A 26214-nucleotide genomic window follows, 5' to 3' on the forward strand; every position below is an offset into this window, starting at 1 on the left:
TACATGTTTACTCTTCATTTTCGGGCAGCTGTTACCCAACGATTACCCAAAGATCTTTCAGGTCTCTTTAAAATCGCAGGTAGTCCTATAACAATAAGGGTACGACAGTCGTTTGAAAATTTATTACCAATGCAACTTTAATGTGACCAACAAATGTAGAAGCGATTTAGAACATAAGCTTAAAAATAGCACCACAAAATTATAATTAAAGAACGTAATATAGTTTGGCCAAAAATATACACTAGCGATTAATCATCACCAATTTCTACCCTCATTTCTTCTAGTATATCTGTTGTTCTTAACTTCCTCTGGTCTGCAATCATCGTGACAAGCCCTAGTGCAATATCTTTCAACTCATTGTACTTTTTCAATTGACTAATATGCTTTTTCACAATGGCTTCGGGGTCTTCATCAGAGCTAAAATTGTTAGTATAACTATTATCACAGACTCTCCTAGTAAAAATTCACGTACTCTAATTCGCTGATTAACTCGGAACATTGGTTTTTAATATCTTCCAAGCTCTGCTCCTTCCTCGTAACTCTTTGTTGGAGAACATCATTAGTCACACAGCTTGACGGTGAAATGCCTCCATTAACATCATCCACTATGTTTTGTGCAGCTTCTGGCTTCGTAATACTGCTACCATTGGCGTTCGCAATGTCTTGAGGATCTAGCGATTTAAACATCTTTAGTATTACTACGAAGTCCCAAGTTAGCTTCTAATGATAACAGGTCCTATTCACTGTTTCCAACTGATGAATCCAATGCTTCTGCTTCCTGTTGTAAATATTGTGGTCCTTGTTTTTTTTTCTACAGCCAGCGGTCGTCAGTTGCAGTTCCAGCGCCATTTAGCAGAAGACTGCAAGAACGAAAGGACCCAATTATACTAAATATGACACAAAACCAAAACAATGTTATTAGCTAATCATTGCAAATCTTAATAGCAACAAAGATTGCAAAACGGTTGTCCCTTAATAAAGACTTAAAATAGGCAGTAATTTAATATTTTGAATTATCTAAATGCTGTGTCGTTAAATTAGGTCACTATTTAAATTATAAAATGCGTATATCAATTATCGAATAGTAGTATTGATTTGTAGCTAAAACTGAAGATTGTAGTTATTGCTTAGTTCGTCTAGCTTCATTTGTGTAAGACGAACAATTTCCTCAATCTCTTGATTAGAATATCTCTTGAGATGGGAAGAAGATTCACTCGATATCTGAAGTTTTCCATCACTTGTATTCCTTACCCAATCCCATATATTAGCCTCACTCTCAAGTCTCGCATCAACATTCGCAAAGTTTGCATCCACGGATGACACAACCATGTACTTATGGTTGTTTATCTCGATGTTAGATATGGTATGACTCTCCGGAAGTATACTTACGTTTGAATTGCCGGATCCAAAGAGGAATGTATTCATCTTAAGAATGACAATAAATGCTAGCATCAGAATAAAAATTCCCGTCATACGATTACTAACGTATGGAATAGATATCAACTCACCAATCTTTTCCATCAAGTTAGATAATTGAGTGGTAATTGGTAGGTCTTGAGGGTTTTCTGGTGCTTTCAACTGAGGCGCAGAATCAGCTTTAAAGCTCTTTTTTCTCTTAGACTTTTTCTTGATTGATTTAGATGTTCCATTTCCTGTGCTATTTATGAGATCATTTAACGAGTCGATCATAATTTTCATGGAATCTTTTTGACCTTCAATACTACCTTTCTCAATTGCACCTTTAATCCAAGACTTTCCAGACCATTCAACAGTAGTCAAAACGTACATTCTAGAGCTGTTGTTTTCTGCCCAGGTCAAGTAAATTTTTGTTCTAACTTTAAACACATTTCCACTTGGGACATCAGGTGTGGATGTAGATTGCTCAACTAGTATATAATCATCAAGATCAAAGTGTAGGAGTTTGTCTGTTATTAAACATTTAGTCAGTTTCGGACCTATTGGACCATACAAAGGCTTTATATATGTATAATTTCTCTCTTTTTTTTTCATAGATAGCTCAGAAATGTTGCTCTCCGAAATATCGTAATTTTTTTGGTTTTTTAGAATTTTAATGTATTTGGATTTATCGGCACCAAAAAGAATCGAGAAAATAGCACCGACGGGAGCCTTTAGTATTTCGTCACTAACAACAGTTTCATTAGATTGTTTTTGATAGTCGATAGTTGTTGGAGCATGAAATTGGGGGCCCAATAACGGTAATCCATTGAAGGTACCCTTGCCGTTCTCTTTTGCTCCAGACTCGCCTTTGTCCTTATCACGGATATTACTGGAATCATTAGCAGCAAAAGCTTCGTCATCATTATTCTCATCATCATCGTCATCTTCATCGTCGATATCAGCTGTATCTTCGTCAACGTCAACGTCATCCGCATTATTAGTATCATCCATATCGAGCGATAAAGAGCTTACTGTATCAGTATCATCACTTTCTTGACTCTCAGTTTCGCTATCAAGATCATTTGAAATGGATTTCGATACAGTTGACCTCGATTCTCCCCTTTTTCTCTTTTTGGAAGATATAACCTTATTTATTTCAGAGTCAGTATTCTCTCCTAAAACATTGTGCCAAACATTTGTTATCATACCAAAGCTTGTATCCCTACTCAAAAGAGTAGCAAATACATATTTATGGTGCAATGTTCTTATAACTATCCCGTTAGGAAATAGCACCGCCGTAAACTTTTTCTCTATCTGGATAACTTCTTGTAATGGTATCATCAAATTTGTTACCCAACCTAGAATGTTTGAATTAAAGCAAATAAAATGCTCACTCAAATACATCCTCCCTTGAACCAATATATCTTTTGAAATCGCACAACTATAATCCTCAATGAGTTTCTCATTGGAAGGCAATTGCTTGAAAATCTGGTGGAATTCTTTGTTTCGCTTATCTGAAGCAAATTGGATATTAGAGTAATCAAAATCTTCGACTTGGTCGTCAACATCGCTAAGAACCATACTAGGGTCACTCTCAGAATCAGCGATTTTGTCAGTATTTTGGCTCTTGATTCTATCTAATGCCCCAGTCACAGACAGCCTATGTATTCTCTTGGAATCACCGTTTCCAGATACAGCCAATTGGTTATTTGGAGGCATCTGGCGATTCACAATATCAGGGCTTACAGACCTCTTTTGATCGTGAAGGTTTTCCGTAGAACGATTTGGAGATGAAAGGTTCTTTCTGCTATGTCTTATAGAACCATTCTTCTTGAGATTGCGCTCTTGATCGAAATGATCAAGCGAAAGATCTCCATAACCCAAAGTGTTTATAGGCGATTCTCGCACCGATTCGAATTGAACATTTGATGCCGAGGATTTGAGTTCATTATCTTCAGCTTTAGAATCATCCTCAGAGGCATTTGGAGGAGCTGGAATTGTCTTTTCAGATTTTGGCTTCAACAATGAATCCAACTTCAGCGAGAATGTATGCTCTTTCTTCCCAGAAGTTTGATCTTCTTCCAGGTTGAATGACATTGCATTATGTGCCGCGTTTAAAATTGAACTGAGGATGCCATTAGACGCCGACCTCCTACTTTGATGATGAGAGATATTGTCCGTAAATGTTTCATTTGTTCTTGCTGGAGAACCACGACTACTCTTTCCAGAGGATGTATCTAACGGTGCATCCAAAATTGCAGTTCCAAAATCTTGAGGTTCTGACATGATATTACGGCTCTTTCCTGGCATTGAATCCACAGCAGCTGAAGGGCCAAATGGCGATGGGGCCCTCTCTGTGTTGTCTCCTGAAATAAAATTTCTAGAATTGTTTGCTGGCTCTCTAACATGGTTGCCCACACTAGAATCTGCTTTATTATCTTTAAAATCCCCTACTCCGTGAATATTCTTTTCAGGTATCCTAAGAGAGTTATCTTTGGCCATTGACAGAAAATTTGCCAAATCTTTAAGGAGCCTTGATCAAAAGTGGCCCTATAAAGTGTAGATTTATAATATAGTTGACTTTAAGTATTTCAAGCAAATTTAAACGACCTAAAGATCGCTCGTAAGAGTCCGACTCCTCCTCCCGAAAACGCGGAAAAATGTTAGGGTGCAAAATCAACCAGCAAAAGCTAAAAGACAAGCTACTAGAACCATAAATAGGAGTAGAATAAATAAGAATAGAATGAAAAAGACAACAAATTGCTATAGTAGCTGTACATGAACTCTAATATTTAATTTAGAAGTGAAATATTAAGTAACAAATAAGCGCGTGCTTTGTGCTAAGGTTAAGTGGATTTAAATAACTATCAAGAGTCTAAGCAATTCTATAATGATGCTATAAGGGCCAGAGGCTGCGTTTCATCAGTTGAAACAACCTCAGTTCCTAATTTGTAAACCTTCTTTACGTAACATTGTTCGTCAAGGACAACAAGATCAGCATTGCAGCCTTCATTCAAGAATCCTCTTTCTTTCTCGAGTCCGATACTCTTTGCGGGGGTATTAGTAACTGTTTTAACGGCTTCAGCTAAAGGTATATGACCCCATAACATTAGGTTTCTAACACACTGTGGCAAAGTAGTAGCAGCACCAGCTAATGTTTTTGTGCCTTTTAGATACAACCTAGAGCCATTCTTTTCGATATATTGGCTGTCCCATTTATATAACCCATCAGGTAATCCTATCAAATGCATTGCATCAGTAACTAAGATACATTTCTCAGGGGCCGACCTATACGCAACTACTACCATCGATGGATCAGCATGAACACCATCACAAATTAAACCAAAATATGGAGTCATATCAGGAACTGGGGAGGTTATTAAACCGAGAACTCCAACGTCTCTATGATGTGGCTGTGGCATAGCATTATATAAGTGGGTGATCATAGTTGCGCCGTTTTGAACAGCTTTTAAACCAGTTTTATAATCAGTCATTGTATGTCCTATAGAGAAAACGATATTTTTATCTTTAACAATAGGTATTGTCTCAAGTACTCCAGGTAATTCAGGTGCAGCAGTCAAGATACAAACATTCTCTGTAAGATTCTCGTCTCCCCCATAAACATCAAAGACCTTCTCAGTTCCTTCTTTTGCGTCTATGATTGTCTCAACCGGATGACATCCCTTTTTGTTCTTACTGATGAAAGGACCTTCAACATGTGCTCCCAAAGAGTCGGTAGCATCATTTAAGCGTGAGCTTTTATAGAGAGGAAGCACCTTTTCATATACTTCTGGGAAGCTGGAAGTTACCGTGGGACACATTGCAGTCACTCCAGTGGTTAAATATTTTCTCATAGCATCTCTATAAAATTCCTTGAACTCTTTGATATCTTGCTCAGTAGAAGTGCTGTTCAAATTTGAAAAGTTCAAACCATATATTCCATTATTTTGAATATCTATGAAACCAGGTGCTAATATTCCTCCTTGAAGATCCACTATCTTGACATTTCCGGAACTGGGTTCACTTACGATTTTTCCAGTGTTAGTGTCGATAAACAAGTCTTTATTTTTATAGATCTTGCCGTTATCACACAAGTCACAGTTGGTAAATCTGGTATACGACATCTCTTTAGCCTCGAATCTCTTAACATTGCTCAAGAAGAATTTACTTCTTATAAATGAATATTAACCGAATGCATGCCTTCCTAATTGTTGCAATCGGAGAAAATTACCGTAACACAGGTTACATTTTGACCGAACTTAATAAAAAAAAGAAATGTTTCGCACCTAGTAACGTTACATTGCGTAAACTGAATAAGTGTTACACGCTTTTTGTAATCTACTTATAGCTGATATAACTACCAATGAAATATTTCAACATTTCACATTTTTGGCTTCCCTAGTACAAGCAGACAGGAATGAGACAGGCCATATTTTCATCCACCGATGATGCTTCATCTTACTTAGCAGAATATATAATTAAGCAAATTAAGACTCATGAGGCTAAGACAAGTAAGCCCTTTGTATTGGGTTTGCCAACTGGATCGTCTCCAGAAGGCATATATTCTAAGTTAATTGAGGCTTATAAGATGGGTAGGATTTCCTTCAAGAATGTCGTGACTTTTAATATGGATGAATACTTGTCTTTACCTCCATCTAACCCACAGAGTTATCACTATTTCATGTACAACAAGTTTTTTAACCATGTTGACATCCCAAAAGAAAATATTAATATTTTGAACGGATTAACAAGCGATGTTGAAAAGGAATGCGCAGATTATGAGAAAAAGATTAAATCTTACGGCAGGATAAATTTATTTCTAGGTGGATTGGGTCCTGAGGGGCATGTCGCATTCAATGAAGCAGGATCTACCAGGAATTCAAAAACCAGAAAGGTAACATTGGTTGACTCAACTATAAAAGCCAACTCTAGATTCTTCGGCAATGATACCAATAAAGTACCGAAGTTTGCTCTTTCTGTAGGTATTTCAACTATCTTGGATAATTCGGACGAAATAGCGATTATTGTTCTTGGAGCAAATAAGAAGTTTGCATTGGACGTCACGATGAATGGGGAAAAAGACAATGCAAAGTTTCCTTCGACGTATCTTCAAGGGCATCCCAATGTTGTTATAGTATGTGATACCGAGGCAGCTGGGTTGAAGTCAAAAATGTAATTCTAAGACCCTTATTGTGATTTGCATTTTCTTGAGTTTTTTAAGAATAGATAGAGAAACACTAATAGGATAGTATAATACTATATTAACAAAGTTTAGCTATTCGTAAGATATTTCCTAATAATTTTGTTTTTGAAGCTGGCTTTAATGTCAGGTGAATAATTTTCAGAATACAAAGAATTCAATGTAAAGGTATTTTATAAATATAAAGAAGTATGTATGCATAAACTATAATGCAAATGAAAGTTACAGATAGTAAGCTGCAGCAACTGCAGCTCCCACTATTGAACTATTCTCAATGTGCATGAACTCCACTGTCAATCCCATGTCCACGATGTCTTCATTCTTATTAATCCACTCGGTAATAAGGTTTCTGTAGCGATTAAAATATTCCAATACTGATCCCACAGAGCTAACCATGACATGATCATAATTTTCGTTCTTATTATGATATTTTATTAACTTGATCGAAGAAACGATCATAGTCGCAACAATAAAAGCAGCTCTTTGAATAACGCTGTTTACTAAGTCTTTGAGCTTGACTATATCCAGAACACTTATTTGTTCAAGTGGCCAATTATACTCTTCATGCAAGATCTGCTTTATGGACGAGAAGCTATTATTTTCATCAATGTAGCATAGCATTCGACCAGTTAAACCATCATAAGGTTCGTAAAGTCTTTTCAAATTCTTAATATCCTTGAATAATTCACCAGCATCAATCATATCAATCAAGACCAATCTCGTTAACTCTGGCAAATACCTACCACTTGTCATAAGTTCCGAGGGCTGAAATATGGACTGAGAAATTGGATCAGTCGTCATATAAGACTTAAAATGAAAAGAATCCACTAAACTAAACCTATTATCAATTAGCAGATCGTATTTTGTTGAAAAATCTTCTAATAAATGTTGCCCGAAAAGTGAAAGTTCAACGTTGTATAGGGCTGACTCTTTTCCTAAAGATTTTTGAGGAGGTATTTCTGCAGTTGGTAATGAATAGCACAAGTTCAAGCCGGTGCCCAAAACAATGGCAAGTTTTGTATAGCTATCATAAAAAGTCCCCGCTGCATAGACTGCCAAAGAGTCGTTAATAATTGCTTTTACATCGATGCTTATATCAAAGTCATTAGCTAACACTGTCTCAAGCAACATTTTCAAGTCTTTCTGAAAAATCTCAGGGGAAACCTCGTAGCCTTTACTTACATGTACAATTTTGCCTGAATTGTGAGAGACCATTTCTAAAGGAAATGACCAAGTGACACCCACATTAATCGTGTTGTTTCTTGGAGCGAGAAGGGTTTGTGAATTAAGAGTTTCTGATACTTTTGCACCAATCCATCTTATGAAGTCATAATCCATAACCTTGAAGTTGTTGTCAACCAACCACTTCTTTTCAACGAGAGTGTGGATTCGATTAAAGTTGTTTTCGCATGCCAGCGATGGATCGATCATGATAAGAGCGACTCTTAACGTAGACCCACCCAAGTCTATTGCTAAATAATTACCATGTTCCCTACCCGTGGGCAGGATGTTATGATTTGGTAACATTGACATTCTGGAATTCTGCTGGAGTGCCTCTTTGAAATCTTCGACCAATAAGTCGGAATGCCTTTTCATAATCCCATTATTTAGAGATTTAGTGAAGCCAGTAATGGCTGCTTCAAAACGCTCAGAGTCTTCATCTGAACTCAGAGAACTCAAAGAGCTTAACGAGTTTTGGGTGACTGGTGAAATAGTGTCTTCTGAGGGAGTTTCTTTGTCGCGTGATAACAGTATGATATCAACGACCGTATCATTAATTTTATCTAAGAACTTCATTGTCTGTTCCGGTCCCTTTTCAAGGACTGGAACTTTTATAGGGCCATCAAATTTTATTTCGGAGCCCTTCATATGAGAAGCTATTGAGGACTATTAAGATTTTGGACTGTGATTCTATCCCTAGCTTAATCCCGAAAACTTAAGATGTTGAGTATTATCCAACAAGTAGCAATTCCTAAATTTTTATATCCATCTCCCATTAGGATCCACAAGAATGCTTTTATGCTCTACGCCTGCCAATACGCATCCAGTTTACCATTATCAAAATGTTACATTTAGAGGTTTAGCGACATGGTTTCATGTATTTTGTGTCGCGAGAAAAATGTTACAGTCTACATAATGTAACATCGCAAAAACGCAACACTATAACATCTAACTAAATGGCACATATTAGGAGCCTTTCACCACAGTAGCTTCTTTCTCCTCATTATGCGACTTAGAAATCTTACTTAAATTTCCAGCATGGAATTCGTGATTATCAAAAACAAACTCTCTGAGTTTATCTTTTCCTATGGCTATCCCGTCATCAATTAGTCTCTGCAAGACTGCCGTGGCTGGACCAATTAAGTTCATTTGATACAATATGTAGACACCAGCGCCTAGTATCAATAAGAGAGAAAAGAAAAAGGGGTTTCTTATTACAGCCATAAATTCGTTCCACCCAAGTAAAAGGATTACAAGATAAATGTAAGTTGGGATGCGTGTGACATGTTGCACTATCGACCTTTTCGTTTCAATGTAACGCGCATCGATTTCTTTCTTGAATTTCGAGATGATTTCGGCCTTAGTCTGTTCGGAAAGAATCTGAGAAAAGCATTCTTGACTCTCTTCATCCTCTTCACTATCACTTTCAGCCGAATCATTGACCCCCAAGTACTTTTTTCTTCCGTCCCTATCGAAGATGTCACACTTAGGAATTATTTCGGATCCATCGCTTAAACGAGCGATGGATAAAATTGGCAATACTTTTAAAGCGAAATCTCTCGATTCACCAAAAGCCTGATCTAATTGGAATGCATTTTCATAGAACTTTGGTAATCCATTCTCGTCATATCTAAATATATCGTCGAATCGATCTTTCAATAAAGTCAAGACTGTATCTTTCTGAATCGTGGCGTGAATGATATCATGAAACAAAACCCACGACCTAAAATTGAATAAAGATACTTTTTCAGAATTGATATCATGTTGAGTACCTAGCCCAAAATCATACTCCCCATCTTTTTCGTATTTTTTAAAAGCTTCGACTGTAAACTTATTAAATTCTGCCAAAACTTTATCCCAACTCTTTTCGTCAGGTCTGGCAAGTTCTTTCTGGAGAACTCTTGTTAATGCTGTCCTAAGTTTTTTTAATGACTTGTTTATGATATTTTCCAACTCAGTTGTCTGTTGCCTTTCAATAGATGTTGTTAATTGTTCGTTCAAAGTCCTTTGGTATTCATCAAATGATAATATTCCGTCCAATGACAATAGTTCAGTAAGCTCTTGAAATGACCTGTTAGCTAACAAAGTAAATTTAACCGACTCTTCTTTCAAGCTTTTTCCCTTCGTGTTCAGGAGTTCATTGTCAAAGTCATTTTTCAATTTGCCTATCAAATGATTGGCATATATTTCGGTAATTTCTTTGAATTTTTCGTCCAATTTGTTGAGTAAATCTGTACGCATCTCTTGATACACATTTTTATTATACCTCGAAGATAATGAATCATAATCCTCTAGAACTTCAGAACGTAAGTCTTTCAAGTGTAACCCAATTTGTTCGTAATCAACATCAGTTTCCAGGTCAAGCTTGGAAGATTGCAACAACAATTCATTATATTTTTTCTCAAATTCTTCATACAATGAATTAAGAATTTCTTGACATTTAAATTTGGCTACAAGAATTTGCTGAGTCGGTAAATCCAAGTCTCTATTATTATCAATTTGATTCCAGCAATTTTGGGCATAAATTGTCCACCCGTCGATAGGAATGTTATGATGATAATAAGGCTTAAATAGTTCATCTTCGGTATTGAGTCTGTCACCTAATAATTTAATGTCTTTGATGAATAGATCAGGTTGTAAAACCTTATGACGTAATGTATGGAAGTTAATATCGAAAAAATCTTCAAACGCCAAATGTTCCAATTCAGAAGGTTTACTTAAATTTTCCCACATTCTGTGGAGATCTTGAGTCAAAGTAGATGTCAAGTTGTCTTTTGGCGTTGTTCCAATATGGTCTCTAATTACAAACAACAATAAAATTTTATGGTCATTCTTTGTTAACTTCGACTTTCCAAACAAAGACAAATTAACTTCGAAGACCGTCTTAAGAAGTCCCAAGTTTGCACCCTGGTATAGACCGATCTGGTGTTCCCAGATATTAATTATTAAGATCTCTGACGTCGCCATTGCAAAAAGAGCAGCTTTCCTTTCAAAATCCTGATCTTCTCCACGCTCCCTACCATCAGTACCTTCCACGTCCATAACAAACACATTTTCCTGACATTCACTTGAAGATTTTGTCGTCGAAACAACAGGTGAATGCGCCATCCAAATACCTTTCGTTGTTTGCTGTCTGCTGCTTTCGTCCATGACATCAAAATTCGTATTAAATAATTTATTTAACAACGTTGACTTACCCGTAGACTGTGAACCGAATACCGAGATAATATGATAATCATTCTGGATTGTTGAAGGGGTACTTTTGTTAATATACTCAAGGATATCTTCATTAAAAGATTTATCTTCGCCAATAACTTGAATGGCGCTTTGAACTTGATGCTGATCAATGGGTACAAAAGATGAAGAAGAAGAAGTAGTGGAAAGAATCTCCTCCTTATCTAAGATTGGTGCCTGTGAATCACTACTCATATCTCATTCATATAATACTAGGAAAACTGTGCCGATAGTATAGTTAATTAACAGTCAGCGGAGACAGATAAATAGTTGTTCACATACATCTATTATGTATCACGTGCTAAATAGCAGCACTACTGTCACGTATAAAAGAAGCTATAAAATATACCTATAAATTGCTATTCTTATGACTTAAGTGCCGGTGGATGAAGATTATATTTTGGATGTTAGCTCGGGTATTGCTTCTTCTAGATCTGCAACCAAACCAACATCAGCAAGCTTAAATATAGGAGCGTCAGGATCTTTATTAATAGCTGCTATGAGCTTGGAATCTTTCATACCAGCTAAATGCTGAATTGCTCCAGAGATACCGATGGCCAAGTATAAGTCAGGGGCAACGATTTTCCCTGTTTGGCCTACTTGTAAAGAGTTATCGCAAAAGCCAGAATCAACAGCTGCTCTTGAAGCGCCTATAGCAGCGTGAAGTTTAGTGGCTAGAGGGTCAATCAACCTGTCAAATGTTTCTTTGTTCTTTAATCCTCTTCCCCCTGCAACTACTATAGATGCTGACCCAAGCTCTGGTCTTTCAGATTTTACGAGGTTTTCAGAAACAAACTCAGCCTTGTGTTCAGGACTTGCGCTTGTACTTGTTATCTCTTCAACAGTAGCCTTACCCCCTTCTGTTTCTGCTGGTGGGAAAGAAGATCCTCTGATTGATGCTAATATCAATTTATCGTTTGATTTAACTGTAGCCAACGCATTTCCAGCATATATAGGTCTCACAAACTCATTCTTTGAAATAACTTTAATAACATCTGATATTGGCTGAACATCCAACAAAGCCCCAACCCTTGGAAGAATTGATTTTCCTGCCGCAGAATTTGGAATAATAAAGTGTTTGATCTCTGAATTTTTCTCCATTATATCTTTGATCAAAGGGGCCACATCTTCGGCAATATAATGATTATAATTAGCATCTTTGGCAAGTAAAACCTTTGATACTTGAGGAATATTTGTAACCCTAGTTGCCACTGATCTACCTTCTGATCCTACCACAAGCGCAATAATGGGATCCCCAAGCTTTGACGCAGCACTAATTGCCGATAAAGATGCTGGGGTGACTTCAGATCCACTACTCTCAATAAGGGCAAGAGTATTCAAAGCAGACCTTGTGTAAGAGAAAAACCTTTTACTAATTGACCTAGTTATCATATTTATTGTGTTGAGTACCTGTAGCTTCTGAAGTTCTTGCTATAGTACAGACAACTTTTTGAAGCATGGTGAAAAAAAGTTGAAAAATGAATCACGTGATATCACCGTTCTCGGGGAGCTTAGCTCTAAGCTTCATGGCCCTTTTGATATAGAAGTTGTGTCATTTCTACAACCTTCAATCTCTTTTCTCAATTATAAAGTTAGAAGCAAGATCTCAACTGGCCGAAGGTGCTAAAAATTGAATGTTTACTGTCTAAAATTGTGAGGCTAACATATGTTCTATTGAAGTGATTCCTGAACTAATCGATTATTAGCATTTGGGACTCAGTGAATTTCCTAGAGACATTAAGTTAGTTTTAATTTGTGAGAATACTTTCTAAAGGATTACTATGTCCCAATCTTATCTTTGAATTAGGATTAACATAATTTTGAATAACAATACAATGTATGCAGTATACTCGTGCTCAAATATGGTTTGATTTATAATTCCATATTCAAACTATGAAATATACGGTCAGTTTCGGTAGACAATCCCTATTTGCATATCATCTATTGGGTCATGGGCAACTTTAGAACTTCTACAGAGGGATCGGGGAGCTCATTCTCAAAGAATTATGACGACTCAAGTAAAAGCTCAATAGGTCCCTTTCGGCACATATCGAGTCAAAGAGTCACAAGCAATGAGAGGGGGCCTCTATTAGACAGTGATCGAGGAATAGGCGCTGATTCTAGCTCCCATAGAAGTAGTTTGAGGCACAGTGTGATCGCAGGCTCATCTTTAGGCTCTTTTGCTAACGATGAAGATGATGCAAAATCTATAACTTACAGAGGCTACGGCACAAATGACGATGACCGTAGGCTTTCTACAGGTGGCTATATTCCAGGTACTGCTAAGGCCATGGAAGACTTGGAGTGGAAGGATATAATACCATATTACATTCCGTGCATTTCCTGGATGAAATTGTACAGTTTTGAATACTTAACTGGTGATGTGATTGGTGGTCTTACATTAGTATTTTTTCAGCTTCCATTGGCTATGTCCTATGCTACATCATTAGCGAGAGTACCACTTATATGTGGCTTGCTCTCGCTAGGGATTTCTCCTTTGATGTATATGATATTTGGTAGTGTCCCTCAAATGATAGTGGGCCCCGAGGGACCTATTCTGTTGATAGTAGGTCAGGCTGTGGAGCCTTTTCTTCACCATCACAAGAAGGAAAGTTTTGATGCTGTTGAATGTCTTGTTGCGATCACTTTTGTAAGTGGGGCTTCCTTATTGGGGTTTGGCCTAGGAAGATTTGGGTTCTTAGATAATGTTTTGTGTGCTTGCTTATTAAAGGGTTTTATCAGCAGCGTGGGCATAGTGATGCTTATCAACTCATCTGTGGAAATGTTGGGATTATCAAAATTGCTCAAAGGTATAATAAATGATCCGGACGCTATGGACATACACTCACCATTTGATAAATTTGTCTTCCTACTTCACAATTATAAGAAATACGATCCCTTAACTTTCAAGATTAGCATTATTGCATTTATAACTATATTGCTTTCGAGGTTGGGAAAAGCTTTCGGTACGAGAAGCTATCCCATTTACGAAAGACGAATTGCGATCATACCCGAAATTTTGATTGTTTTAATAGTTTCTACCTATATGTCGTATTTATTCGAATGGAACGATAGAGGAATTGAAATCATTGGGAAAATTAAAAACGAAGGTTCATTATCATTTTATAACCCTATTTCATCTAAAAGCTTATCATTGATTAGGACATTGAGTCCTGCTGGATTCTCATGTGCGATGTTAGGTTTTTTTGAATCTGCAATTGCAGCGAAATCGTTGGGATCAAGTTTTGATATTCCGATATCATCAAATAGAGAGTTGGTTGCACTAGGGTCAATCAATATTGTGGGTTCTATATTCGGATCTTTACCAGCCTTTGGTGGCTATGGAAGATCTAAGATTAATGCGATCGCTGCAAAAAGCACATTACTGGGTGCTATAATGGGCCTCCTCACCTTGCTCACAACATTTTTTTTGAGTGGTTGTTTACGTTTCATTCCAAAATGCATTCTCAGTGTTATTAGTGGAATCATAGGGATCCTGTTGATTGAGGAAGCCCCGTATGAGCTATTGTTTCATTGGAGAAATAAAGGGTATAATGAGCTAGTTACATTTGGGATCACTGTGGTATTTACTCTCTTTTTTTCAATGGAAGCAGGTATAGCAGTTGGCTTAATATATCTGTTGATCAGAGTCATAAAAAACTCAACCGAATCTAGAATTCAAATCTTGGGAAGATATCCTGGTACAAATAATTTTGCAGATGCCGACGTTCATCCATCAAGCTTGCCCATTGAGTCACCTAGTTCATCGCCGGAATCGCCTCTCGCATTCGGATCTCAAAATCAGATTGAAAAGCCCAATATTTATAGAAAGAACTTGAATATTTTTCATGATGATTCATTCACTTGCTTGAATACTGATGTTCTTGAAGAAATAGAAGGATGCTTGGTAATTAAGGTCCCTGAGCCATTGACGTTTACGAATACCAGTGACTTGACGACTCGACTAAAGCGAGTTGAGATGTTTGGGTCTACCAAGGCTCATCCTGCTTCTAAGAGGAAACGCTCAAGCTCTATGACAAAATATATTATATTTGATATGGATGGGATGGTTGAGCTCGATTCATCTGCGGCTCAAATTTTATTGAATTTACTTCAGTCTTACAGGGAAAGACATATTCACTCATTCTTCGTAAGGGTGCCCGTAAATAAAAAATTAAGGTTGAGACTAGAGCGTTCTGGTATCACTGACCTTTTAATCAAGGATTTAAACGAATTGAAATACTACGAAACGAACGACATGATAGCTCGTTTGCGCATAAAGAGAAGAGGAAGTGGGGTCTCTTCGTCCATCGATAATCCAGTAGGACCTAACCCTCTTTCATTAGATTCAGCAGAAGCTTCTGGTATATATAACCTCGCCGAGGGACCTTCACAACCATATTTTGCACACATCACCGATGCATTGAAAGTGATAGACTTTTATGAAAATGACATTCAAGCCCACTCGCATGATTATCTTGAGATTGACGGAGTCGACAGACGCTCCAGTCTTCCAAACTCTAGTATTGTATAGACAATAATTAAACTTTTCACCTTATCATTATAGAGAAATGTGGTCGCGCCGCGCTTCGTATTAAAAACGAAAAATAAATTCGAATTGAAAACATTGTATTGTATCACCAATCGAACTGAAAAGATGCAAGCAGAAGAGGTGGAGGGAAGTCCCGAGACGGAGCTTTCAATTAAAGAGGAATACCAGTTGTGGCGAAAGAATTGTCGTTATATGTATGAGTTTGTCAGTGAAACAGCTCTAACATGGCCATCATTAACTATCGAGTGGTTACCCAATTATACAGAAGAAGAAGGAGTGCTCGACTGTAAGCTATTACTAGGGACCCATACTTCAGGAGAAGATACGAACTTTCTCAAAATTGCGTCTACAAGTTTGCCCTCAGGTACACAAAATAATGATAAAAAAGTTACATCTAGAATAAAGATCACCAGAAAGTTTGAGAACAATTACGAAATTAATAGGGCTCGATACTTACCTCAAGACCCATCAATATTAGGAACCATTAATGGCCATGGGGAAATTGATATTTACTCTTTGAAGGAACAAGAAAAGCTGAATTTGATGCACTTTCGCCCGCATGAAGATAACGGATACGGTCTTTCTTGGAATCGCTATAAAAAAGGATATTTGTTAACGGCCTCTGATGATCACACTATAGTCCTTACTGATGTGAGTGACAAGCCAGCTCAGGTATTCCAGAATAAGTCACATGGAGATATTGTAAATGATGCCAAATGGCATAGCACGGATCAGAATCTCTTTGGAAGTGTGTCTGACGATAAATATTTTTATTTGTTTGATATACGAGAACCATCCAGACCTTCCTTAAAGTTCTACAGTAAAGACTCTAACGGGATTAATTCTTTGGCCTTCTCCCCATTTTCAGGCAACCTTGCTGTGTTGGGTAATGCAAACTCTAATGTTAGTCTCATAGATATTCGACAACTATCATCAAACGATAATAGTTCTGATGGGTATTTACATACAATGATGGGTCATTCTGATTCAATTACGTGCTTAGAATTTAGTCCGCATAAAGATGGAATCATAGCATCAGGCTCGCAAGACCGTCGTTTAATTTTATGGGATATTACAAGAATAGGAGAAGAACAGATACAAGAGGATGCTGAAGATGGTTGCCCAGAGCTTTTTATGATGCATGCCGGCCATACAGGTGCAGTAATGGATCTTAATTGGTGCCCCTTCAAAGAATGGACACTTGGTTCTGTAGCGGATGATAATATTGTACACTTATGGCTGGTGGGTGAAAAGATAATCAATTCTGACGAAGTTCTGAATGTCGATTTGAATAGTCTAGAGTAATTGTAAATAAAATGTCGCAGTCTCTCTAAATGTCGTTTGTAGTTGCGTGAATTAAAAAATCAAAAGCGGACATGCTATTCATGTTACAAGAAAGAGGTTGAAATAATTCGAGTGTGACAAGGAGATCAAAGATGTCTGATTTTCCTCCAAATTTATCAATCAGACCCTTGACTGTTGAAGATCTCGATCAATGTGTTGAATTAGAAAAAAAGGGTTTCAGTGAGAAAGAAAGATGCACGAAAGAAAAATTAAGGTACCGGTTGACTGTATGCCCGGAGTTGTGTTCTGGACTATTCATCAGAGAATACGAATACAAGTATAATGCAATCAATCTTCCTGAGGTTGCTGAAAAGCTTCTGAAAGAGAGAAAGGCCGATAACGTGCCTGAAAACGATGACAATGATGATATTGAAGAATTGCCTATTAAGTCATCAGTGACGAAAGAAACTCTAATTGGACAAATAATTGCAACTAAGATATCATCAATGAGCATTACAGACTCGTCTATGGAACTTCCATCTAAGGATAACCCCGAAGCTGGCCATATTGAACATTCACGGATAATTGGAATTCATTCTTTGGTGATTGATCCTGAATGGCATGGAAAGAACTTGGGAACTCTATTGATGCACGACTACATCCAAAAATTGTCAAATCAAGATTTGGGAGATAAAGTTGTCCTCATTGCCCATAAAGAATTGATCCCATTTTATGAAAAGATAGGCTTTAATAACTGTGGACAAAGTGAATGCAAGTTCGCAAATACAACGTGGTATGACTTATCCATTGATTTGGTTCCAGATGATGATGATTAATGTTTGATAGGCTTTATAGGTGTTTAATGATTGCGAAGTCTCGTCATTCTGGCACTATATAGATTTGAACTATTTAAATTAGCAGAAATAAGTTTATAGCAAAGATACCTTTGATTTCAATACGCTTTTTGATTATCTCTTAATTAAAGATTTGATCATTTCAAAAATACTCAATCGCTATCTTTACAATTGTAAGTACTCGGATTAAATAGCATTAAAATTTTTTTTTTTTAAATTAAGTGCGGACTCATATACCCCAGGTATGGTCCAGATTCCAAAAGTTATCGCAAAGGTTTTTGATACGTTCCCCTTGAGGGTGTATGACATGGAACCCAGTTCAGTCACTGATGCGGCAAATAGATTTCATTTTAAATCTGAAACACAAGTTAATAATGGAAATAGTTTTACAATTGGCGTCCATAATGTAATTGAGTTGAATATTGGGAACCAATCAATTTTAATACCGTCTGATCCTGTTTCATTTGGCCATTCACTCATACTCTGCTACAAAAACAATTTAAGATTGCCATCCACTAAACAAGATCAAAACTCTTCAGCTAGCTCAATTATGGCCATGTCATTCAATGCTTCACCAGACTTACAACTACCAATACTAATCGAAGATTTAAAGGAGTCCAGAAGCATAAAAACATACCCTGCAATTAGAAAGTCCATTGAACTGAATAACATAAAAAATAATACAGAGCACTATTTATTAAATGAGATGATTGACCAGCAATTATATGACTTGTGGATATTATGTCTTTTAACGGAAGAGATCACAGAAGACACATTATTATCTATATTTAAAGTAGATAAGGAATTGAAAGCAGTTGAAGCTATTTCACGTTTAGAAGCTATTAATATATTTTCTCTGATACCTAAATGGAATTCTTTTAAAATAAGACACCCCACATTGTTTGTGAATAGGTCACTTAAACTTGATCGCTGGACTATATCCGAAGAGACCAATAGACACGCAATGGAGATCCTATACGACAGAAATTTAAAGCTCTTTAAGAGGGACTTTGGTTCTTTGATTGCTTATTCCAAAAATGCGTCAGAAGATTTCAAAGTTGTTGAATTGAAGATCATTGGATTTGTTGTTATAATTGACACACTACTTCGTGATACGAAACTTGGAAATATTCTTTCTACGTATCAAAATTATGTTGATTATTGTTATAAAGTATTGGAAGATGAATTTTGTTAAGTCAAGTTAGACTATGTCTTAATTCATATCTAACTTTTCCCATACTTGTATATAGCTTTCATCTAAAAATAATAACTCATAATGGCATTCTTTTATCTCTAAATCATTAATATTAAGCCAATCATTATTGTCTTTACGCAAATCAATTGACCACTTGTGCTTACCATTGCCATTATTTAGATCAGGTCCTGGAATAGTAGAGTGTTTAATATTTGCAAGAAGTCTGTAATTTGTTAAATGCGAAGATCCAACGTACGAAGACATATCTAAAAGCTCAGGATATTTCACAACTGTTGAATTTCCTTCAGAAGAAGTGTCTTCCAATGTTCTATCAATATGAAAAAACAAGTAAGGAGGCAAGGGCTCTAGAAGTTTGTAAACCTTGACTTCATTTGGTGAGCTTTGTGATTTGGTAGTACCATCATACTTCTTCAATAAGGACATCAAGGAAACTTCAGTTATCATTGATTTCTTAGTAAATACTGATATTTTAGGGACATCTAAACTTAATATCCAAAAGTTTGATATTCCCTTAGTTACAGATGATTCATCAAGCTTAAATTTAATGGTACTGTCCTTCTCTTTCAGATCTATGGCTATTTTAGTCACTTCTACTCTCCCTTGACAAGAGTTCAGAAACACGGTTTCCTTACTTTTCACGACTTTACTCATTTGGGAGTGTAGCTGGTTCACTAACCATACCATAAATTGCTTGGGAGAGCCCTGTTTGTTCAATGAGAAATGTTTCTTGGAAACTCTTGAAACCAATTGTAAGAATACTTGTGGAGAAACATGATTTTTATACAAATGACTTGACCATATCTTTCGAACTAGAAATCCAAACTCGGAATTCAATTCAGACTTCCTAGCCATCAGTCCCCTCAAATTATCCTTACTTGATAAGTTGAGATAAAAGTTTTTAATTGGTGGTATATGGCTCAATAACTGAATAATGACATTCAAGTAGTCGTTTGAAGAAATGTTGTTCAAGCCAACATATCCAACATCATACGGCTCGTTGTTCAAGGTATAGGATAATTTAGGAAGCTCACTATTTGGATTGTAAGTTGGATTCATGAGATTTTTGACATCGGCCAATGATTTAAGTGCCCGAGCAGACTTAATTTCGTAATTGTTTGGTAAAACATAAAACTTTTCAGTGTTCATATTTACGAATACATGGTGATCCATATTTATAGAATGATTATAAGCATGGGATGACATAGACCGACCTTGAAAGTATTTTCCACATACTAAGCAGCAGTACACATTCACACTGGATAGAGAAATTGAGCATATTCTCTCAAAATCAAAATCTAATGCTTGTCTATCGATTGTTTCAAGGTAGTGCTCGTCGTTGATAGGATCTTCAATATCATTGTACGTTTCTGAAATTTTCATATAATCTGGAAGATCTTCTTCCTCTGAGCCATCTTCGTCAGCTGAAATGCGATCAAGCTTCCGCTTCTTATGCTTTTGACCATTAAAAGTTGTCAGCATCAAAGAAAGAAAAGGAACTTTTGATTGTATGTGATGTTTCGCGACCGAATTTAAGTTTATCAATGAGACCACAATCTTTGAGAAATCTACAGAAATAAGTATGAGAAAATTTACTTCATTGAATGTAGCATTAAAACTTATTGAATCGCTAAGCTATTTACGTTACCCGTCAATAAGGATGAAATATTATCTTCGATTAATTTCTCTGAAGTCTCGAGCAAATGTTTCTTTGGATCTTGCTTTCCAACATATCTTGTCTCCAATTGCTCCTCTGTGAGCTCTTTTTCTTCCCTGATTCTTTGAGTGTATAATTCTGCAATCTTCACCATCTGCTCGGCATTACCCAAATTCTCATGCTCTTTTTGGTTATAGTCAACCATCTTCAAACCAGACTGCCAGTTCTTTTTATGTAAGTTCAAAAGCATACCAATTTCATAAGGCGTTTTATGGTAGTCAATGTTAAGGGAGTAATAATGCCTGTTTAAACCATGAATCAACGCTTGTATAGAAGGTTTATTCAAATGACCAACATTCGAAGTGGATTGACGTGGTTCTTGTCCCATCATTAACGTGGTGGTGTCAATAGTTCTAAATGCATCTATTACTACTTTGCCTTTGACAGACTGAATTGGATCTATGACCACGGCAACAGCCCTCTTGTTCAATTGTTCAAATGATTGTTGAGTATTAACATCAACAGACGATAACCAACATCCAAATCCAGGGTGTGAATGATACCATCCCACAACCATCTGATCTCTACCAGTTTGTCTGAGCATGTCCATCATTCGTGTTTGAAATACATCGTCAACAGCTTCGACTGACACTCCAGTACCTGATTGTGGCATTGCAAAAACATCTATAACATGGATAGTGAATTCGTCTACAAATTCACCTAGCATTAGTCCCATAACTTCCATAGGAACACCAGCCCGTCCATGCTTTAACATTTTCAATAATGCTAATGATGATATGTAAACTGTTTCAGCATTATCTATGGCGGGCCCATCAGTCTGAGGTGGAGCTGCTCCACCTAATCCAGCTCCTGAACCTAATAACCTTTGAAGTCTTTCCATATTTAGTTGTTCTATTAAATTGAATTATTATTCTATCGAGCGGGTACAATATTAGTGGTGGCAATTAGTTTTAATATCGAACATTTAATATATTATGTGCAGGACTAGTAATCATATAAGAAAACAAATACGAACTATAACTACCAATTTATGATAAGTATTGCAAATTAGACAAGAGCTGTTTGGAGCGATACAGACAAGCAGAACATTCGTTGAAAACTTTCCGAAAGGTCTTAGAACGAAGAGCTTAGAAGTTAGAAATTTAATTGCCAATTCTTTTTATTTGCATGGTGTCGAGTCGTGAACGGCATCAATATAAATAATTGAGCAAAGCACATTTAATTAATATTAAGTATAATAGATATAGCTATAATGGTGACAGGACCTGACTCATTGAAAGATAAGAAATACCCAGCAAAGGAGCATGCCAAAAGAGTTTATTCCCATCTTATAGATAGGAATAGCTCAAAATCTGAAGTTGCCTTCTTCATGTCAGGAGAGGGCATCGAATTGCATCCACATACTGATCAAACCAAAGTCTTTCGCCAAGGAAGATATTTTTTTTACTTAAGTGGATGTAACATTCCTGGTTCTCATCTTCTTTATATCCCTGTAAAGGAAGAACTCATACTTTACTTGCCAGATATTGATTATGATGATGTAATGTGGTCTGGACTTCCCATGAGCTTGGAAGAGGCCTCTAAGACTTTTGATGTAGATAAAGTAAAGTATGTCTCAAAATTGAGTGAAGATATTCAAAACTTGAAAGAAATATCAATTTTGACCACAGATATCAATAAATGGAATCAAAAGTTTTCGAGAAGATTAATTGAAGGTGATGAGGATTTCTTCTATGCACTAGATGAATCTCGTGTAATTAAGGATTGGTACGAAATTGAACTATTAAAATATACTGCTAAGATTACGGATAAATGTCATTTTGCAGTGATGTCTGCAATTCCTATTGAAACCAACGAAACACACATTCATGCTGAGTTCATGTATCACGCGTTAAGGCAGGGTTCCAAGAGCCAATCGTATGATCCTATATGTTGTAGCGGAACTAATTGCTCCACGCTTCATTACACTAAGAATGATGAAGATATAACACCAACTAGGAGATCAATTTTGATTGATGCGGGTACGGAATGGAGTTGTTATACTAGTGATGTCACTAGATGCTTTCCAATCAATGGCGACTGGACCAAAGAACATTTGGAAATATATAATACAGTTTTAAAGATGCAAACGACTGCAATGAACTTGATTAAACCAGGAGCAAGCTGGGAAGATATTCATTTGACTTGCCATAAGGTCTTAATTGAAGAGTTTTTAAAATTAGGTATCTTTGACTCGAAATACTCCAAGGAGGAGATTTTTGCATCTAAGATTTCGGGCGGATTCTTCCCACATGGATTGGGTCACATGCTAGGATTGGATACTCACGACGTTGCAGGATATCCGAATTATGAAGATCCCAACCCGTTGTTGCAGTACTTGCGTATTAGAAGGGATCTTAAAGAGGGAATGGTTGTGACAAATGAACCGGGGGCTTACTTCTCTCCGTTTTTGCTTAAAAGTATTTTGGCTGACGAAGATAGGGCTAAATATATCAACAAAAAGGTCCTAGATAACTATTGGTATGTCGGAGGCGTTAGGATTGAAGATGATGTCTTAGTCACAAAGGATGGTTGTCAAAATCTCACCCAAATTACTTCAGATCCTGCGCAAATCTCAAAAATTGTTAAATCAGGTTTAGCTAAAGGCAAAGAAGGCTTTCACAATGTAGTATGAATAATCAGTATTGCCATTTTGATCCGATCTTGCATATCTATAATAATTTATATCAATGTTTAGCTTCAATCTAAGTTTTGAATAATACATTATATGTATCACATGACTTTGAAATTTATTTTTCTTGAGCAATCTCTCTTGGGCTCAGGTGTACAAAAAGGGATTTACAGGCGATTTAAGAATTGCGATACCTGATATATATGTTATGATTATTTAATTTATTGATTCTAAGATGGATGAAAATTATGATGTAATTGTTTTAGGTACCGGCTTAACAGAATGTATCTTGTCAGGGCTTTTATCTGTTGAAGGCAAGAAAGTTCTACATATCGACCGTCAAGATTTCTATGGAGGAGAATCAGCATCGTTAAATTTGTCTCAATTGTATTCTAAATTCAAGCCATCTTCTCAGAAACCAGAGTTCTTGAAGGGGAGAGACAGAGATTGGTGTGTCGACTTGATTCCCAAATTCTTGATGTCGAATGGAGAATTGACGAACATTTTAGTTCATACTGAAGTTACTAGATATATTGAATTTAAACAGATTGGAGGTAGTTATGTTTACAGAAATGGAAGAATATCGAAGGTCCCGTCTAATGAAGTGGAAGCAATCAAATCTTCTCTCATGGGTATCTTTGAGAAGAGGAGAATGAAAAGGTTTTTGGAATTTATTGCTAAGTATGATGAAGATGTTTCATCAACCCATCAAGGTTTGAACCTTGATTCTAATACGATGAATGATGTTTACACTCACTTTGGATTGGAAAATGGGACGAAAGACTTCATTGGCCATGCCATGGCATTGTGGCCGAATGATGACTACTTAAACGAACCAGCGCGTCCCACCTACGAAAGGATCAAATTGTACGCTGAATCAGTTGCCAAATATGGAAAGTCTCCTTACATTTATCCATTGTATGGATTGGGTGAATTGCCTCAAGGTTTTGCAAGGTTGTCAGCTATTTATGGAGGAACTTACATGTTAGACACTCCAATTGATGAAGTTTTGTACGATGGTGATCACTTCGCCGGTGTTAAGACAAAAGAGGGCACAGCTAAAGCTCCAATCGTGATCGCAGATCCTACATACTTTCCAGATAAGGTCAAAAAGACAGGTCAAAAAGTCATTAGGGCCATGTGCATATTGGATCACCCAATTCCCAACACAAACGATATAGACTCTGTTCAAATTATTATTCCACAAAACCAAGTAGGAAGAAAGAACGATATTTACATTGCAGTGCTCTCTGATGTACATTGCGTTGTTCCAAAAGGCTACTTCTTAGCAATTGTCTCTACAATTATTGAGACTGAGACACCTCATATAGAGCTTGAACTGGCCTTTAAATTATTAGGTCCTAGATTAGACACTTTGATGGCTATTGCCGAATTGTATGAGCCAAAGAATGACGGTACAGAAAACGGCATCTTTCTTAGCAAGAGTTATGACGCTTCGTCTCATTTCGAAACCACTACTGATGATGTCAACGACTTATACTTTAGAATTACTGGAAAACCTTTAGTTTTAAAGAATAGAACTGCTGACGAAGAGGAGGAGGCTTTAAACGGTCTTTAAGGATTTAAGAATTTTTTATATTTTACAAATCTAATGTTTTTTTTTTATTATCTTAGTGTACAACCTGCGACACAATTTCTTTATTGACGGAGAGGGTATAATAAAGTCACATTAAATCGTATATTTTGAGTATGTCAGAATGTAATAGCCACCGTAAGGACATGTTCTATCTGCAAGACCTAATGTAATATATTTCACAATGTATGGCGCCGCGCCGCGTATTTGACTCATAATTCTATGGCTTTATCGCGATATCGATAAGGAACACATTTCAACATATAAAGCTAACAAACACCTTTGCTCAACTTATCTCAACAGGGATATAAATATTAATATGACGAGAGCTAATAGAACCTCAATTGATTTGGTTCGTCATTTCAAGACAAAATCAGGTACTCCTATAACCGTAGGGACTGGTACTGGTACAAAATGGCAATGGAAGAAAAAACTCAGACCAGAAGAGGAAAGGGGCACATTAGATGAGGAATTAGTTGAGCAGTTGTTGTTAGCATTGAAGAATGGCTACAATCACATTGATACTGCGGAGGTCTATACCACTCATCCTGAGGTTGCAGCTGCTATCAAAAGAAGTGGACGAAAGAGAGAAGACTTGTGGGTGACTACAAAATATGGCCCTGGCTTTAAAGAACGTCTTGCAGAATCAAAAGGACCTGAGGACTTTATTGATAGGTCATTGAAGGATCTTGATAATGATTATATTGACTTGGTTCTCATCCATTTTCCTTTTTTCAACACTGAACTCTCTCATGGACAAAATATAGGATCTGCTTGGAAAGAATTGATAAAAGCAAAAAAGGATGGCAAAGTGAGGTACATCGGCGTATCGAATTTTGCAATACCTCATTTAGAGGAAACTTTCAAGGTATCAGATTCTCCGGAATACTACCCAGTGGTCAATCAGATTGAGTTTAATCCATACTTACAAAATCAAAGTAAGGATATTGTTCAGTACTGTAGAGATCACAAAATTTTAGTAGAAGCGTATGGACCACTCACTCCCTTGTTCAGAGTGAAGAAAGATGGCGTGGAAAGGAATGAACATCCACTTGAGAACTTACTTCCCGAGCTAGCTGAAAAGTATCATAAGACGGATAGCCAAATCCTTCTAGCTTACACTTTGCAAAAAGGTATTCTCCCTATTACAACTTCATCAAAAGAAGAGAGGATTAGACAAGCCTTGGAAGCCTCGACGTTTTCTCTTGATGATTCAGATGTCAAGGAAATTGATGATGTTGGGTCCACTTTTCACTTTAGAAGTTTTTTTAATAATTTATTCGATGATTATGAATGATTATACAACCATAGAAAC

General features: G+C 36.7%; 16 protein-coding genes across 16 annotated transcripts; 8 read left to right on the top strand and 8 right to left on the bottom strand.

Moving 5' to 3' along the window:
* Positions 1-248: 248 nt before the first annotated feature.
* Positions 249-687, bottom strand: PRCAT00001527001 (uncharacterized protein; the record flags this gene model as incomplete). Its single annotated transcript, XM_062951322.1, has 2 exons — positions 249-417; positions 491-687. 2 exons carry the CDS (start codon positions 685-687, stop codon positions 249-251), a joined length of 366 nt encoding a protein of 121 aa, XP_062808336.1.
* A 414-nt stretch (positions 688-1101) lies between these two features.
* PRCAT00001528001 (uncharacterized protein) lies at positions 1102-3900 on the bottom strand (the record flags this gene model as incomplete). Its single annotated transcript, XM_062951323.1, has 1 exon — positions 1102-3900. One exon carries the CDS (start codon positions 3898-3900, stop codon positions 1102-1104), a length of 2799 nt encoding a protein of 932 aa, XP_062808337.1.
* A 383-nt stretch (positions 3901-4283) lies between these two features.
* Positions 4284-5522, bottom strand: DAC1 (Dac1p; the record flags this gene model as incomplete). The annotated part of the gene is made up of 1 exon (XM_062951324.1): positions 4284-5522. The coding sequence occupies one exon, from the start codon at positions 5520-5522 to the stop codon at positions 4284-4286; it is 1239 nt and encodes a 412-aa protein (XP_062808338.1).
* A 293-nt stretch (positions 5523-5815) lies between these two features.
* On the top strand, positions 5816-6574 carry NAG1 (Nag1p; the record flags this gene model as incomplete). Its single annotated transcript, XM_062951325.1, has 1 exon — positions 5816-6574. The coding sequence occupies one exon, from the start codon at positions 5816-5818 to the stop codon at positions 6572-6574; it is 759 nt and encodes a 252-aa protein (XP_062808339.1).
* A 246-nt stretch (positions 6575-6820) lies between these two features.
* Positions 6821-8467, bottom strand: HXK1 (hexokinase 1; the record flags this gene model as incomplete). Its single annotated transcript, XM_062951326.1, has 1 exon — positions 6821-8467. One exon carries the CDS (start codon positions 8465-8467, stop codon positions 6821-6823), a length of 1647 nt encoding a protein of 548 aa, XP_062808340.1.
* Positions 8468-8785: 318 nt separating this feature from the next.
* NAG6 (dynamin-like GTPase) lies at positions 8786-11248 on the bottom strand (the record flags this gene model as incomplete). The annotated part of the gene is made up of 1 exon (XM_062951327.1): positions 8786-11248. The coding sequence occupies one exon, from the start codon at positions 11246-11248 to the stop codon at positions 8786-8788; it is 2463 nt and encodes an 820-aa protein (XP_062808341.1).
* Positions 11249-11446: 198 nt separating this feature from the next.
* Positions 11447-12445, bottom strand: PRCAT00001533001 (uncharacterized protein; the record flags this gene model as incomplete). Its single annotated transcript, XM_062951328.1, has 1 exon — positions 11447-12445. The coding sequence occupies one exon, from the start codon at positions 12443-12445 to the stop codon at positions 11447-11449; it is 999 nt and encodes a 332-aa protein (XP_062808342.1).
* Positions 12446-13004: 559 nt separating this feature from the next.
* Positions 13005-15587, top strand: PRCAT00001534001 (uncharacterized protein; the record flags this gene model as incomplete). Its single annotated transcript, XM_062951329.1, has 1 exon — positions 13005-15587. The coding sequence occupies one exon, from the start codon at positions 13005-13007 to the stop codon at positions 15585-15587; it is 2583 nt and encodes an 860-aa protein (XP_062808343.1).
* A 123-nt stretch (positions 15588-15710) lies between these two features.
* HAT2 (Hat2p) lies at positions 15711-16910 on the top strand (the record flags this gene model as incomplete). Its single annotated transcript, XM_062951330.1, has 1 exon — positions 15711-16910. One exon carries the CDS (start codon positions 15711-15713, stop codon positions 16908-16910), a length of 1200 nt encoding a protein of 399 aa, XP_062808344.1.
* Positions 16911-17041: 131 nt separating this feature from the next.
* PRCAT00001536001 (polyamine acetyltransferase) lies at positions 17042-17725 on the top strand (the record flags this gene model as incomplete). The annotated part of the gene is made up of 1 exon (XM_062951331.1): positions 17042-17725. The coding sequence occupies one exon, from the start codon at positions 17042-17044 to the stop codon at positions 17723-17725; it is 684 nt and encodes a 227-aa protein (XP_062808345.1).
* A 262-nt stretch (positions 17726-17987) lies between these two features.
* SAM35 (SAM complex subunit) lies at positions 17988-18938 on the top strand (the record flags this gene model as incomplete). The annotated part of the gene is made up of 1 exon (XM_062951333.1): positions 17988-18938. The coding sequence occupies one exon, from the start codon at positions 17988-17990 to the stop codon at positions 18936-18938; it is 951 nt and encodes a 316-aa protein (XP_062808346.1).
* An 18-nt stretch (positions 18939-18956) lies between these two features.
* PRCAT00001538001 (mRNA splicing protein) lies at positions 18957-20438 on the bottom strand (the record flags this gene model as incomplete). Its single annotated transcript, XM_062951334.1, has 1 exon — positions 18957-20438. The coding sequence occupies one exon, from the start codon at positions 20436-20438 to the stop codon at positions 18957-18959; it is 1482 nt and encodes a 493-aa protein (XP_062808347.1).
* A 137-nt stretch (positions 20439-20575) lies between these two features.
* PRCAT00001539001 (proteasome regulatory particle lid subunit) lies at positions 20576-21514 on the bottom strand (the record flags this gene model as incomplete). Its single annotated transcript, XM_062951335.1, has 1 exon — positions 20576-21514. One exon carries the CDS (start codon positions 21512-21514, stop codon positions 20576-20578), a length of 939 nt encoding a protein of 312 aa, XP_062808348.1.
* A 372-nt stretch (positions 21515-21886) lies between these two features.
* PRCAT00001540001 (putative Xaa-Pro dipeptidase) lies at positions 21887-23308 on the top strand (the record flags this gene model as incomplete). The annotated part of the gene is made up of 1 exon (XM_062951336.1): positions 21887-23308. One exon carries the CDS (start codon positions 21887-21889, stop codon positions 23306-23308), a length of 1422 nt encoding a protein of 473 aa, XP_062808349.1.
* Positions 23309-23540: 232 nt separating this feature from the next.
* Positions 23541-24884, top strand: GDI1 (Gdi1p; the record flags this gene model as incomplete). Its single annotated transcript, XM_062951337.1, has 1 exon — positions 23541-24884. The coding sequence occupies one exon, from the start codon at positions 23541-23543 to the stop codon at positions 24882-24884; it is 1344 nt and encodes a 447-aa protein (XP_062808350.1).
* A 334-nt stretch (positions 24885-25218) lies between these two features.
* Positions 25219-26196, top strand: PRCAT00001542001 (uncharacterized protein; the record flags this gene model as incomplete). Its single annotated transcript, XM_062951338.1, has 1 exon — positions 25219-26196. One exon carries the CDS (start codon positions 25219-25221, stop codon positions 26194-26196), a length of 978 nt encoding a protein of 325 aa, XP_062808351.1.
* Positions 26197-26214: the final 18 nt, after the last annotated feature.

The sequence above is a fragment of the Priceomyces carsonii genome (assembly GCF_900007245.1).
Source record: "Priceomyces carsonii strain CBS4050 genome assembly, scaffold: Debaryomyces_carsonii_scaffold_2, whole genome shotgun sequence".
In the NCBI taxonomy this organism is placed as follows: domain Eukaryota; kingdom Fungi; phylum Ascomycota; class Pichiomycetes; order Serinales; family Debaryomycetaceae; genus Priceomyces; species Priceomyces carsonii.